Source organism: Pseudochaenichthys georgianus, chromosome 16 (genome assembly GCF_902827115.2).
Source record: "Pseudochaenichthys georgianus chromosome 16, fPseGeo1.2, whole genome shotgun sequence".
In the NCBI taxonomy this organism is placed as follows: domain Eukaryota; kingdom Metazoa; phylum Chordata; class Actinopteri; order Perciformes; family Channichthyidae; genus Pseudochaenichthys; species Pseudochaenichthys georgianus.
In genome coordinates, this window is record NC_047518.2 from 35,255,704 (window position 1) to 35,270,731 (window position 15,028).

The 15,028-nt window shown below is 40.2% G+C and overlaps 1 protein-coding gene across 1 annotated transcript; it reads left to right on the plus strand.

Annotated features, from left to right (window-relative positions):
* Window positions 1-8,964: 8,964 nt before the first annotated feature.
* On the plus strand, window positions 8,965-14,619 carry cnr2 (cannabinoid receptor 2). Its single transcript, XM_034103124.1, has 4 exons — window positions 8,965-9,041; window positions 10,811-10,848; window positions 11,658-11,699; window positions 12,147-14,619. Exons 3-4 carry the CDS (start codon window positions 11,669-11,671, stop codon window positions 13,211-13,213), a joined length of 1,098 nt encoding a protein of 365 aa, XP_033959015.1. The 5' UTR covers window positions 8,965-9,041; window positions 10,811-10,848; window positions 11,658-11,668; the 3' UTR covers window positions 13,214-14,619.
* The last annotated feature ends 409 nt before the right edge of the window (window positions 14,620-15,028 follow it).

The following is a 15,028-nucleotide window of genomic DNA, read 5'->3' on the forward strand; positions in this document are numbered from 1 at the left end:
ACACCAAAACATTTCCGCTTTTACGCAATCATACATAGGAAATGTGTATAGGCTCTCATATAACATCATATGAAGTGATTTTCTGTTGTTCAGTCTTGTGTTTTGTCGAGCTTTCGCTGAAATAAGAAGGTAAACAACCTCCAGGGTTTACATTGTATGAAGTAGCATAGGCTAATTTCCATATCTGTTACAGTAAACGGATTAATTGTTCCACCGTTTCCGCTAGCGTTGGTTAAACTTGTGCTGCTTTAGAAACAGCTGCAACAGGCTGTAATGATACACATTAACCATTGACTGTGAGAGCTGCCCATCCCCCATGTCTCTGCCCTCTTCCTTAACAAAAAAACCCATAGGCTACACCATATTAAAACAATTCATTTAGCCCTCCTTTCAATGTTCCAACTATGAGAGTTGTTACATTATTTTAGATTCTTACCCATGTTAATTTCTTGGTGTTAAAAGCAATTTTTTTTGTGACAATAGATACTGGCTACAGTAGGCTATGATGTCATTGCCATTTGTGCTTTAACCAAGTGTGAGCTTGGATACAAAAGCCCAATTTAATGTTTAAATATTACCAAATAAACTTCACAGAGCGTCATAAATCTGTGGCAACATGTGGGCAAGTCATTGGGGGTTATTAGGTGGGAACATTCCTCCCCTTGATGTTTTCTTGAATCAACCCTGAGAGCCACAACACCTCAAAAGGTTTTACAATGGACTCCAGTATCATGGAGAGCAAATGTGTGTGGGACTTACTATAGAAAAATATCAGAAACTTAGAGCAGGGCATACACACAAGGCCTGTTTACCCCACAGTACATTTTAAGTCACAATCAATTTGAGCATTATCTGTTCTCAAATCATTGTAAAGCTTTTAATTGGGCCTCTTTATTAAGCGACTATAGTTACTTTGTTGTTCATACATATTGAAATGTTATTGTGTTCTTGTTACAGTCACTTACACAATCTTGCCTTTTGAAACATACAGTCCGGGGACATTGGTACTATGCCCGTTAAATTGGTGTAATGGTAGTCTGCAGGTCAAAGTCTGGATAATAAAAAAAAAAAACGGTCGTGAAAGATTGACCCGTTTATAAGTCCATGGGCCTTGTACCTTGTTTAAAACGTCATAACGAGTTGTGCAACACATTCACCGTCAGCAAGCCGTTCTCACAGCTGCAGGGACTGACACTCCCTAAAGCACAGCAACCTTTGAAAGGGGGATGTTCGCGTCAAGAGTCAGCTATGTATGGAAACCATGGTCAAAAGGCTGCAGTAGGTAATACAGAACAGACACTATGAGGGGGACATGACTCCATATTTGACTGATTGCAAAGGCCCTTTTCTTTTTTTTACAAAGGACAGCCATAAAACATATATTGAAAATAACAGTTGTGTTTACAGTGCAATTTCTTTCCACACAGCATATACTGTAGACCAGTGGTTCTCAAACTTTTTTAAATAATGTACCCCTTTGAAAAAAAATTCAGCCAAGTACCCCCTGATCAGCGCAAAAACAAGGGGTAGGGAAAAAATGCCTATATAAAGAGGTACAGTACAGCGCTGATGGTGATCAGTGTCTGATTTATTAAAACAACAACCTTGTAACTGAGAAACACTTAAATGCTAAATTGCAAATGTTTACAATCCATCACTAAGTTCATGGCAAACCAACCGGACGAGAGAGAGAGAGAGAGAGAGAGAGAGAGAGAGATCAGATCAGCTGCTGCTGCTGCTGCTGCTGCTGCTGCTGCTGCTGACGGAGAACACGCAGCTCTGCATGATCACAGCTCCGTCCGCTGTGACGGACCGTTGAGCCGAGGAAAATACACTAGAGTTAGACCTAACACACTTAGCTAGTTTATCTAATCTGGTTATACATATATTTATTCTTTACTGTCGGGTCACTTATTACAGGTTCAGCGAGCTGCACGAGACTGACGGGCTGTCAGGAGAGGGAGAGGAAAAGAGAGCACCCCGTTTATTTTTCCCATTTTATTATCCAGAATTACTGTACACTTTTGAAGAAAGTAGTTAATCTACTATTAGTAGTTTGTTTAAATGCATTAATTACGTTTTTTTTTTCATTAACATAAAATAAATCTCACGTACCCCCTGCAGTACTCCAACGTACCCTTAGGGGTCCGCGTACGCATTTGAGAACCACTGGTGTAGACAATAACAGCAGTGAATGTGTAAATGATTTAATGTGAATAGTCTGACATGCGTTGTGAAACACACCCACACAAAGTGAAGTGGGTGATAAGAGAGTAGAAACTGTTTCACACCAATCAGCCAAAGTTGGCACATATGATATATCAGAGATCTTCTGTAAGACTGGCAAACCAATCCAAAACGTTGTTTCTCTTTTCTTGACAAGTCTATTTCTGTATTTTCTGTTTCCCATCAGAGGCACAGTGACATACAAAAAGAAGTATGAGTTACCTGGAATGTACACACCCATAACTGAACAACTGACTAGTTAAAGACACACGTCTTTAACAACTTAGAAACAAGAAAAAACATGTCAGATTAACCCCATAAATTCAGACCCAGTGCTGGTACCTTATTCCCTACACCTATGAAACTGTTGAAACAATAGCTGCTGAAAAAGGAAATATAATTAAACTAAAAAAATAAATAAACAATCACACAAGGCTGTATAGTGAAGTTATTATTATGGGCTCAGAATAGTGTCATAATACACACATGCGCACAGAAGGATTCACACTTGTATTTCATGATCCGCAAAAGGATTCACACTTGTATTTCATGATCCGCAAAAGGATTCACACTTGTATTTCCGGATCCACACTTGTGTTTTTCAATGCACACACAAATGTATTCCGTTTCATATACATGTAAATAAAATCCAAATACAGAAAAAAGTTATACATGTGTATTTTTGATCCTCACATATTTGTTTTCCGTTTAAATCCTCTGAACCTGCAAACACAAACAGCTTTCTGTGCACGGATCGCTGTGCATTCGTGTGTGGGTTTTTTGAGACTCCCCTGACGGTCAGCCGATTCGTACTTGTAATTATTTCTATCTATAGCCAATCAGATGTCTCCTCAATTCTAAGCCAATCACATGAGCGCGCCCCCACGAGGGTAGATTTCTTGCGTTCATGACGTAGCGCTTCATGTACGCATTTTGCGCTGTCCGGAGCTGACAGCTCCATGGAGCCTGCCTGCAGGCGTTAATCTCAGGACACCCTCCACTCTCAGTACAGCACCACTTTCCGAACAGGAAATGCACGCAAATACCAGTCTATGGCAAATACAAGCCTTTATATTATTAAGGTAGCGCCACTTTCCAAACCATTGATGAATGCTTGTGTACACAAACACGGCAGGCAAAACCGTTTTAAATGTGTGTTTCCTGTATGGCGAATACAGCTGCTTTATTTATGTCTGTTAGGTTAGCTTAGCCTAATCGATCAGTGCACTACGACGCCAGTGCTCGACATTGACCTGTTAACGGGGGGAGCCCCGCCGGGCATTATCGGCCGATATTCACTCTTAATAGTTTGATCGGTGCTCTCTATAAAGGCCGATCAGGAGAGCTAGATCTGATCGATATGGACATAAACGCGAGTGAAGTGTAACCGGACGCGAGAGAGAGATCAGATCAGCTGCTGAGTCTGATGGAGACACGCTGCTCTGCATGATCTGATGCTCCGCCCTCTGTTTAGCGAGCTGACCGGACTGCGCAAAATGCGTATATGAAGTAATCTTACCCTCGTGGGGCTCATGTGATTGGCTTAGAATGAAGGAGACATCTGATTGGCTATAGATAGAAAAAATTACAAGTACGAATCGGCTGCCCGTCAGGGGAGTCTCAAAAAACCCACACACGAATGCAAAGCGATCCGTGCACAGAAAGCTGTTTGTGTTTGTAGGTTCAGGGGATTTAAACGGGAAACTAATAAGTGAGGATCAAAAATACATATGCTTTTTTCTGTATTTGGATTTTATTTACATGTATATGAAACGGAATACATTTGAAAAACACAAGTATGGATCCGGAAATACAAGTTTGAATCCTTCTGTGTGCATGTGTGTATTATGAGACTGTTCTGAGCCCATATATTATTGCATTGTTCAAATGTGTCCCTAATACTTTATTTCAAGCAGGAGAGTGGAGAATCAAGCTTTAGTTGTATGTTCACTCAAGTGCTCAGATGTCTGGTTTTCACATGTCTTTAAATCTGAAATGTCTTTAAAACAATACTCCTATACTGTACGGAAATGTTCAAACCACCAATACACTTCCTGCCCTGCAGGGCAAGAAGAACTGTGGGCCAGATACAACCGAGGACACTGAGGTCAAGCTGTTTGTATTTTGTCTGGGATTTTGAGTTATTCTACAATTACAATCTTGAGGACGGTTGGTATTTAAAATCTGAATCCAGTATTGTTTTTATATCTAACGACATACTCTTGCTTTGTGAAAGCAGCTACCTTTAATTATTATATGATCACATCAAACACCGCATTGACTTTAAAATATTACTTTTCACTTTCAAAGCCCTCAACAACCTTGCCTCTGTGACCTCATCCAACGACACAACCCCACCCGTCGCCTCAGGTCTGCTGAAGCTAACCTACTGCAGCCCATCAGGACAAAGCTCCAGACCTGGGGTGACAGGGGGCCCTTCTCACTTCGGTTAAATGGATTCCTTGCGTCCCTCACTTGCGTCGTTTCCCTGTGACTAGTCCCTCCTACCAGGGAAGCATGGAGAGACGCAAGAGACGCTTCTCAATACTCAAATTTCCCCTCCTCGACTCCTCGACTCCTCGACTCCTCGGTCCTCCGGTAGTGACCCGGAAATGAATTTCAGCGCGCCATTTTGAAGGACATCTAATTTCTCTAAATGCACACCGAGGACCGAGCATCGAGCGTCGAGGAGGCTCTCTGGAGGAGCTATAACCGAGGATACACTGATGGTTCCTCTCCGGCTCCTCCGCGGATGCATTTCCGGGAACGGTGGAGGCGTGACGCACGGCCGGACTTATCTCAGCCAATGACAGCTCTGCATGCAACCCCTGGATATTATTTTAGAAACTGCTTTCATCGCGTCGCGATGTTTACAGTGAGAACAGCTGTGAGGTCCTGCATAAAGCAGAGCAGTGTGAATAATATATATCACTCAGTATAACAGGCCACTCTCTTTATTTGCTTTAGTTTAGTAGATATCTACAAACAAAGAGTCGATATTTTTCTAAGACCATTTAGTGCTTCACATAATAAAATACACAACGACTGTAGCCTGATTATGCTTTAGGAGCTGTAGGTGTGTGTGGTACAGTGTGTAGGTGTGTGTGTGGTACAGTGTGTAGGTGTGTGTTGTACAGTGCGTAGATGCGGCGGACAGACGGGTCTCAGTTGGTTTGGTGTCCTCTGCTTACTTGTAATACTTGTAAATACAACTTTTGGCCCGTAATTTCAATTCCCCATTTCAGCGACCAGAGAGGGGGGGGGGGGGGGATATATCCAGTCTCTGATTGTGTTACGTTATTATGAGAGTGCTCTCATACTTTAAATTGTATATATTTATATAAATATATTTGTGTGTGTGTGTCCGCATCTGTAGCCTGTTATTGTCTCATTATACCGCACTCTCAATGAATTCAAAGTAAATATGTGGGGGAACATTGTTCAGCTGATCTAACAGAGATTATAAAATACAGCACTATGACAAAACACTCGACAGCTGATGCAGCTGTTGCCACGTAATAATGAACGGACGTCTCTTTAAAATGACCGCTCAGAGGAGAGGAGTTCTCATTTCTTTAAACGTCTGCTGCTTCCCCTCCTCTCTCCTCGGTTCCCCTCCTCGGTCCTCCGCTCGCATCTTCTGTGGGCGGGACTAAGTCTCGAGGAGGGGAGTCGAGGAGGGGAAATTTAAGAATTGAGAAGCCTCTAAGGAAACCACTAGAAGCGGTGAAATTAGTTTTAAGAGCAATGGGACGTCCTTTCCTCCGGAGCGTCACGTGAAGAGACGTCCGTTTGTGATGACGCCGCACAGCTGTTCGTCTGACAGCAGCTCTGGCCCCGTTATTTTCACAAACACCACCGCCACACATTTACTGACACAAACATTTGTATCATCTGTTGTAGACCCCAATAAATAAAATAAAATAAGAACTCATTCTCAAAAAAGATAAACGCCATTCTTAAAATGTAAACGAACAATAGTTTGATTAGAGTGCACAATAGAAATAAAATAACTGAGAGAAGAAAAAGAGATATGTTATCTATCCAAACCCAGTTAGATTAACATTCATTGGATTGCACACTTTGTTTGTTTGTGTGGATATGTAGCACATTAACATTTGAATAGCACTTAATGACTGACTGAATGGAAATGACAATACATGAAAATGTAAAACGAAAAAAGTGATCATGAAAATAGTTCCAATAAATGAAGAAAATGAATTTTGACCACTTTGTTGTTCAGATATATCACATATTTGTAACTAAATGATACATTAATTGAAACAAAACACGGTATAAACTGAGGAGTGACTCCCGTGAGGTTCATGTATTTTCTTCACTCCGCTGGGAAACTGCTCTCATGTCAAGAAGCATCAGAGCAGTGCATGCACTGCCTCGTCCAATCAGTGAGCGATACACAGTAAGGGGGCGGGGCGAGTGTCTGAGGATTTCATCGAAGGATGGTCTGGTGGTGGTTCCTCGGTTATAGCTCCTCCATTCTCGCTCCTCGCTCCTCCGGCAAAAATAAGGCCATTGGGAGGCTACTCAAGATGGCGCAGACAAATCAATTTCCGGTGAGACCGAGACCGAGGAGCGAGGAAATGAAAAATAAGAGAAGTGAGAAGGGCCCAGGGCCTTGCGCAGCAGCCTCCCCCACACTCCCCAGCCACGTCAGATCCGCCAACACTCTCACATCATTCAAACAATCCCTCAAAACTCACCTTTTCACTCTTGCCTTCAACTCCTAATCAACTAACCCCTTGCCCTTATTCCTCCTAGCTTAGCACTTTCTACTTTTGTTGTTATTTTGTTTTACTTGCTTGTAAGCGCTTTGAGCACCAGGAAAAGCGCTTTATAAATGTAATGTATTATTATTAATATTATTTATATGGTAAATGTTAACTTTCGGAGGTTTTCTGTTTGATAATTTTTTTGTTTGATAGGTTACAATTTTCATCCCCTTTTTAATTTCCAAATACATTGTTCAATTTCCAAACTAAATCAAACAATTATGCATTATTTCATAATTGACAGTGAAGTAATTAGATTTCTGTTTGATTTGTAAATGTTTTCTTGTGTTTTCCACATCATTAATCTGATGCAGCTGTCTGAAGGTCTGGCAATCTGGAAATGAGAAGAGAGGAAATGTGATTAATGGATTTAACCGGAATCATTCTGAAACAGCAAAAACCGAACATTGATGTTTGTGTTAAGGGAAAAACAGGGATTTTGTAAAAGCCTGATGTTATCCAACAGATAATTGAACATTTCAAGGTTTTTATTTTGTCCTGTGCTGCACCAGCGCACGCAGTGACGCAATCTTATTGTCGCTCTGCTTTCTGTTAATCACATTTCCTGTGTTCGTGCTCTGCTGGATGTTTCAGGTCACAGGAGGAGAGGGCATGAACCAGATACCACGGTGTCTTATAACAAGACCATCATTACGTACTTGAATAATATCTTAAATTATATCACGAAACATATCTTTCTTACCTATTTTCTTATCTTGTCATTTATTATTGTCACAGTTTCTGCCTAATTTAACATACTTTAATAAGGGAAAACAGGTTTAATTACTTTAATAACGCCTCAGGTGTGTGACTTTCTGACCTGATTAAATTGTTATTGAACTACTAATATTCCTATTTTCACCAACTGCGTCACTCATTATGTCCACTGTGATGATTGCTTAGCATCGCCCCCTGTAGTATCACAAGCAGTACTGCACCTCACACTAACTGGATTCAGGTATTAGTCAACATAAAAGAAAACATCTAAAACCTTGTAGATTTGCAATGAAGGCTGGTTTGCACACCTCAGTACTTACTGTGGATTAGCTGTTAACAATAATTAAACAGCCGATGCACTCAAATTATATAATCTGTACTAATGCACACACTTATAATATTTAAACTAATAAGCAACCATAATAAAATCTATTTGTTATCCTTTTGCCAATGCTTTATACACACAGAAGGCAAGCAATTCAAGTATTGTTGTACTCCTTCAAGCATTATGTTAAAAATAGCATAAACCATGATGAAAGAGAGTGTGTGCATGTGTGATGGTAGATACTGTCTGTCAGATGAAGATGAATGGAAAGTCATTAGCAATGTAGGTGGAAAGGAAAACTGGTGCTGCACAAATAGGAATGATTAAATGGCAAGATGCCATTTATGGTAATTTTGAAAACATGTCAAATCAAGTTCATTCTCTACCAATTTGAATAGCGTTTGCCTCAATAATCTTAAATCAGGGAATATTCGTCGTGTTATTAAGACATAGGAATGGATTCAAAGACAAGCAATATGTTTTAAAGGTCACTGTATTCATTTTTTCATGAATTAAGTGTGTTTGTTGTTTTTTTATCCATTTTTTCTCGACATGTTTTTCACACATGCTAAAGTGCTTTCCTCCCGAGAGTCAATCCTGACCCTTTCTGCAGGAAAGACGTCGCTAAAGAAGTGTGTGATCACTGCAGTTGTACCATATTACTGAATCAATGTTCTCCGTGTCCCTTTCACCTTTATTACATTTAATCAAACATGTGAAAATAAGGCTGTATTACTATGTTATCGTTTCATCACAGACTCCAGCTAAACATCTAATTCATAATTTGTGCTCTTTCGTCTTTCTCCATCAGTTTCTCTCTCTGTGAGTCTCTCTCTTTCCCTCCCTCTCGCTCTCATGTCATCACATCCCCCTCACTCATGCACTTAGCTGCAGTCAGGTTTGCATGTCTGTGGGGTGATGTTGTGGTTCTTCTGCTGCTCGGAGGACAAAACATCAACCTCAAACACAAGAGAAAGCTGAAGGTAAACTCTTCAAATTAACTTTATTGCTGGTTAAGTGTGTAATGATGTTGTATTTACCCTGGCGTTGTGACCATATCTCTGTGAAATCATTCATTTTTTAGTCCTCATTGCCTTTACGGCCTTATACATAATATGTGTGTTTTTGCAGTACATGCGCTACTTTTGACTTATTGTCTGCTGCCACTACTATTTCAAGTAATAATTTCTAACTTGTTCTACTCGTGCTAGAAGGGCTTGTGATATTTTGAAACAATGTGGCCGGTGAAACAGTGACTCAAGGGGTTATTGCACAAATCATATTTCAGTAGTGACTAACATGGATGCTTTTTATATACCTTTAGTTCCCTGTATTATGCACTGCTGCTGCTTTCTTAGAGTTATTCAATTTGATACGAGTTAGAGACTCAAAACGCACAAACTCTGTCACCTCAAGGGAGAAACGAGCCCGAGGTGGTGTAATCCACAAGTGCTTGCACATGGCCCACAGTTGAATTGTGAAATATGGTGCCTCAAGTCAATATGACCTTTTGAAAAGTAATTTTGTTACACCACTTCTGCTCATATATATGTCCTATTCTTTCATAAGGCAATGACATATATCTGATGACAAATAATGGAAAATAGAATATAACAAAGTGACCTGATTGTTGGAAAGTGGTTTCTTTTAGTCAGTGTTATACTGCATCCTGTTAGCCTCCTTCTGTTCTTGATACATTTAAACGCTTCTTTCTATGTTATTTACTTAATTGTTAATAGCTTTTTCTTCAAGAAGAGTGATTTACATTTATTTTACATGTTTAGGTAAAAAAATATACTCTGTTTAAGGCTTTACAGGTGGCCCCTCTGTTTATCTCAGCATTAGTTACTTTAATCAAATCCACTCCCATCAGCATACAGGTGATGCACTACAGGAAATTGTTCATCTGTGGTGACCTTCACCCAACGATTTACTGCTTAGTTACAATACAAATCCCCTCTATTTCCAAAAGGGGGCAGTCTTCATCCTGTCAAATGTGTCAATCGGCCAAGAACATGCTGATACCTGAATATAACGGAGTTACAGTGATTGTTGAAATACTAATGACATGTGTCGTCTCTGAACAAGCTCAGTTCATTAAACAAAACAGCTAAAATGACAGAAGATGTCTAGCAGACACTACTAATGCAAAGTTTAGTAATACAGAGATATGAGTTGCAGGCTATCACCCTAAATGCTTCAACATACAGTACATGAGAAATATCTGTTTAAATAAAAAGCACATAGCATTTTTGAGATGTTTTATTACAGCTAAATCTGCAGCTGCTGGTTTATGTGCAGCTAAAAGTGATACGATCATACCACACAATGATCACACTGGATGTATTCGATGTTTCCACATAATTAGGAGATTCATCTTTTCCTGAATTGTTAATAGGCCTATAGATAGAATGGGAGGGATGGTCACACATGCAGAGCACACACAGTGACATTTGGCCTCTGCATCTAACCCATCCTACTACAGAGTCTAGAAGGAGCAGTGGGCAACAACATTATGTCATTATTGCTTGAGTAAGAAGTGTTTAATGGCTTGCTTTATACACTGGCTCCTTGTGACTATCTCTTAAATATCGGTAACGTCAGATACTGTAATGATCATTGTCTGTTTGCTCTGAACTCTTAATGACTTTCTGTATTGAATCACAAATGATAATGTTACCTTGAAGTACTAAGTTCAATATTGACAAAGAGCAAAAGGCATCACATTTCCTACTTATCTGTTTCTCCACAGGAAGTGGCCTGTCTCATGCCCCTGATGTGAATAACAAGGTTTGTTATAAGATAATGATGTTATAAACATGTGGTTAAAATCAGGATATTATGTCAGTGTATTATTGTGACTGTTATGTCTTATGCATTAACTTCTTTTATTTTAGTTAATTGATGGCCTTTTGTTGTTCATTTTCTTTAAATGTAGGTTTTTTTTATAATTCTTAAAGGTGGGGTAGGTAAGTTTGAGAAACCGGCTCGAGATACACTTTTTGTTATATTCCATGGAATGCTCTTAACATCCCGATAGCAATGAATATCTTAAGTGCTTTGACAAAAAATCCATAAAAAAATGTCATCTGTAGAAGCCGTAATACTGTAAAAAGTACAACCAATCCGTTTAGCCGGGCCGGATGGCCTACCTGCCTGTCAGCCTTCCATCGGGGCACAAACTTATCTCGTGCCCTCATTGGTCATGTGCGCGTTCGTGTGTGTTGGAGGAGGGGCTTTGTAAGGAAGTGGCGGATTTTCTCCGGTTGTGTATTTTCAAATTCTAGCGATCTCGAGCCGGTTTCTCAAATGTACCTACCCCACCTTTAATTGTACATCATCGTTTGTTTTTAGAAACTTCACCACGTACTAACAGGTGCTGAAAAGTCAAGATAATACTGGAAAAGTGAAATCACAGTTAATATTTTTTTTTCAATTATTTCTCTGTAGCTATTTAGGCTACTAAGAAATTGTAAAATCAAACAGTTTTTTGATAAATTCTGTCAATTAAAGTTTTGCTGTTCTTCTGCTTCAGGTGTTTTCCTTAGTTTGTAAAGTTTTTATGTTAAATAACACTTTTTTCAATCTGGCCCGTACAGTAACAGTTGAAATGGAGAGGGCAGTTCCCACATCACCAACAGGTATGTAGCTTCAATAAACACATGTCCTTTCTTTATAATCTGAAATGGTTCAATACAATGTGGGTTTTCAGCAAATATAATACATGAAGGTACATTTATAATAATAATAATAGATTTATTTTGTTAGCGCTTTTACAGGTGCTCAAAGACGCTTTACGGATATAGTGAAAAGAAAAGAAAGGAACAACAAATAAATATATAGTTAAAGTTAAAGTCAAATAATACAAAACAATCACACATTAATTAAAAGCCAGATTGAAGAGGTGAGTTTTTTGAAGGTGGTGAGGTAAGTGCAGTCTCTGATGGGTTGTGGGAGTGAGTTCCAGAGGGAGGGGGCAGCGACGGAGAAGGCTCTGTCCCCCCAGGTCCGGTGATTGATGTGGGTGGGGATGGATAGGATGTTATAATAGAACATTTAGTTAAAAGTGTGTATCTATGTTTTCCTAGCAGCCAACAGGTCCTGTGCGAATCTGGAGTGCTACATGGTCCTCATGCAGGCTGAGAAGACAGCCATCGGCTCCATCTGTTTTCTGGCCGGTCCTTTCACGCTGCTGGAAAATGCTCTAGTGCTGGCAGTGATCGCTGCCACTGCCACCCTGCGGCGGCGACCCACATATCTGTTCATTGCCAGCATTGCTTTGGCTGATGTCTTCGCCAGCTGCTTCTTTACCACCAGCTTCCTGGATTTTCACCTGTTTCAGCACAGTGACGGCCCCACCGCCTATCTCTTCAAGTTAGGTGGTGTCACCATGGCCTTCACCAGCTCAGTGGGGAGTTTACTGCTGACCGCTCTGGACCGATACCTCTGCATCCACCAGGCCTCCAGCTATAAGGTGCTGGTGACCCGCCGGAGAGCCTTGCTCTGCCTGCTGATCCTGTGGAGCGCCACCATCTTCATCTCCTTCCTGCCTCTGATGGGCTGGAGGTGTCCCACAGGGCTTACTCCACCCTGCTCGCGCCTGTTTCCATACATCAACCACGGCTACTTGGCCTGCTGGACCAGCTTTGCACTGGTGCTTCTGACCCTGATTTTGTGTGCATATGCTCTGATCCTGTGGAAGGCCCACCGCCATGAGTCCTCCATGACCAGCCACCAGGGAGGGACAGGCCACGCCCGCATGAGGATGGATATCAGGCTAGCTCGTACCTTTGGCCTGATCCTGCTCATATTAGTGGGCTGCTGGCTTCCTGCACTCTCCTTCATGTTGGCTGATGTCTCTGTGATTCTGACCCACACCCAACAGAGGGCCTTCGCCTTTTGCAGCACCCTCTGCCTGGTCAACTCCGCAGTCAACCCATTGCTGTATGCACTGCGCTGTCGAGAGCTGAGAGTTGCTCTTCTGCAGTTGCTACAAAGGCTGTCTGTGATTGGGAGGTGTAAAAAGACTACACAGGATTTACCCCCAGGAATACATTTCACAGAAGAAATCAGCTGTACTGCCATCACCGAGCATGAGATACCCGCAAACGGAACAATGCAACTTCACTCAGTCTCAGAAATGGTGAACAATTAGCTGGACAATATCAGAAAATCAGTTAAAATTAAGGAGTAATTTGCTTTTTTGAAGCGAGCTACGGTATTTCTAACAGACATTACAGAACATTTTACTGTCCGTAAGATTACAATATTCTATAGATATGAGCAGGATTTACTCCTATCTTATAGGACTTATTAGTGCTGGCACATATTTTTTAGCAAGACTATTGTTGTAAAGCCTTTTGAACAAAAATCAGTATTTAAAACAGGCGATCCACAGTATCAGTTTCAAAGAGTATACAATGGGAAATATGACAATTATTGTGTTTAATTTGCAGTTCAATATTCAATGACAAGGCAGTTGTATGGAGAAACCATGACCTCGGAAAATATGTTTGTAACCATTACACATTACTTACGTTTAAATAAAAGATGAAGATGTAGATTTAAAACTATTGTTAGAACAACGAACTAGAAACAGATTCCAATGAGAAAAAAGCCATTCACCTCTAGGCATTGTTTCAGGAAGGACAAAGGGTTTAGGATTGTGATGATATCATGTAGCCATCTCACCTTTAACCTTTGACCTTTTCCACTGTGTCCTGTGAACTGAAGCGCTGACTTAACCTTTGTATGCATGGTAGAAAAGTGGATTCATTGTACGCCTGGGCGATATGGTGATATTTAAAGGGTCAAAACTATATGAAAATGTAGATAATATATATCTTTTTCAAGTTCTTAAAAAGAGAATATCCTGTACATTTGTCAAGTATTTTATTCACATCGAATTATATAAATATAGGCGTTACCATGTGGTCATTTCACATAGACCATTTTTTGTATTACCAGAAAACATGCTACATCATTATATATGGAAAAATAACCTATATTGTGATAGAAGATATTAGCCATATCCATCAAGCCCAATTTGTTGTACACTCTTGTTAGACATTTTATTATATTTTTGTGTTATCTTTAGAGAAAACAGTTGCCTACAAGTTACATAATATGCCATATAACGTCTGCACTGTACCCATAGTGCTATGCATATTACCGTCACTCGCTGTAAATATGTTTTGTGATATATTTATTGGCCGTTTTTTGGTATTTAACTGTAAAAATGACAGCCAAGGATAACAGTGTTTGCTTATTTATGTTTGAGCATTTGTCCCTGGGCCTGCACGGACAGAGGACCCTGTGGGTTGCCTGTCCCATCTGCACATGAATGCCACGACTCCACAAAAGCCCCTTGCATAGGAGGGTCTCCCACAATGTTCAACACATGAATCCAAGCAGTGTGTCGAGGTAAATGGAGCACATGTCATGAAGGGAACGAGCACAGACACTAGAACACTCTTTGCACTAGTGACAACTGGCAGCTGGAGGAAAGCACATATTTAACAAGTACACTCAAACTCACAGGTGCACATACACAGAACACATTTCAACCACCATATAAAATAATTAAAGATTACTTACTTTTCTTTGACTCTTTACTTTGTACTGTTTGTTTCTGTTAAGCAAACTTCATAATTAAATCGTACTCATCCTTCATCTTTAACCTTTGCCGAGTGCCAGAGAGTCAGCAGTCTTGTGTTTTCAAGGGTTTGTAAGTGAATCGCTAGAAAATAGTATACATACAGAACTTTGTAGTGGAAAGACATAAGACCTTATATTGAATAAGGTATTGTAATACAAAAACGTGTATTATTGGATGTAATAGAACAGTGCATTACATTACTTTTTTTAAAAAGTAATAATGTTGAGATTTGTTAAAACAGTTTTAGAGGGTTGTGATTAACTGTTATACTGTGTCATTTGTATTTTTTGTATAATCCCATATGAACGACTG

Excerpts from the sequence above, each read along its gene's own strand:
- cnr2 (XM_034103124.1), top strand. The coding sequence starts at position 11,669 with ATGGAGAGGGCAGTTCCCACATCACCAACAG. Across the intron at positions 11,700-12,146 it reads AGTTCCCACATCACCAACAG|CAGCCAACAGGTCCTGTGCG; the intron begins GTATGTAGCTTC and ends ATGTTTTCCTAG.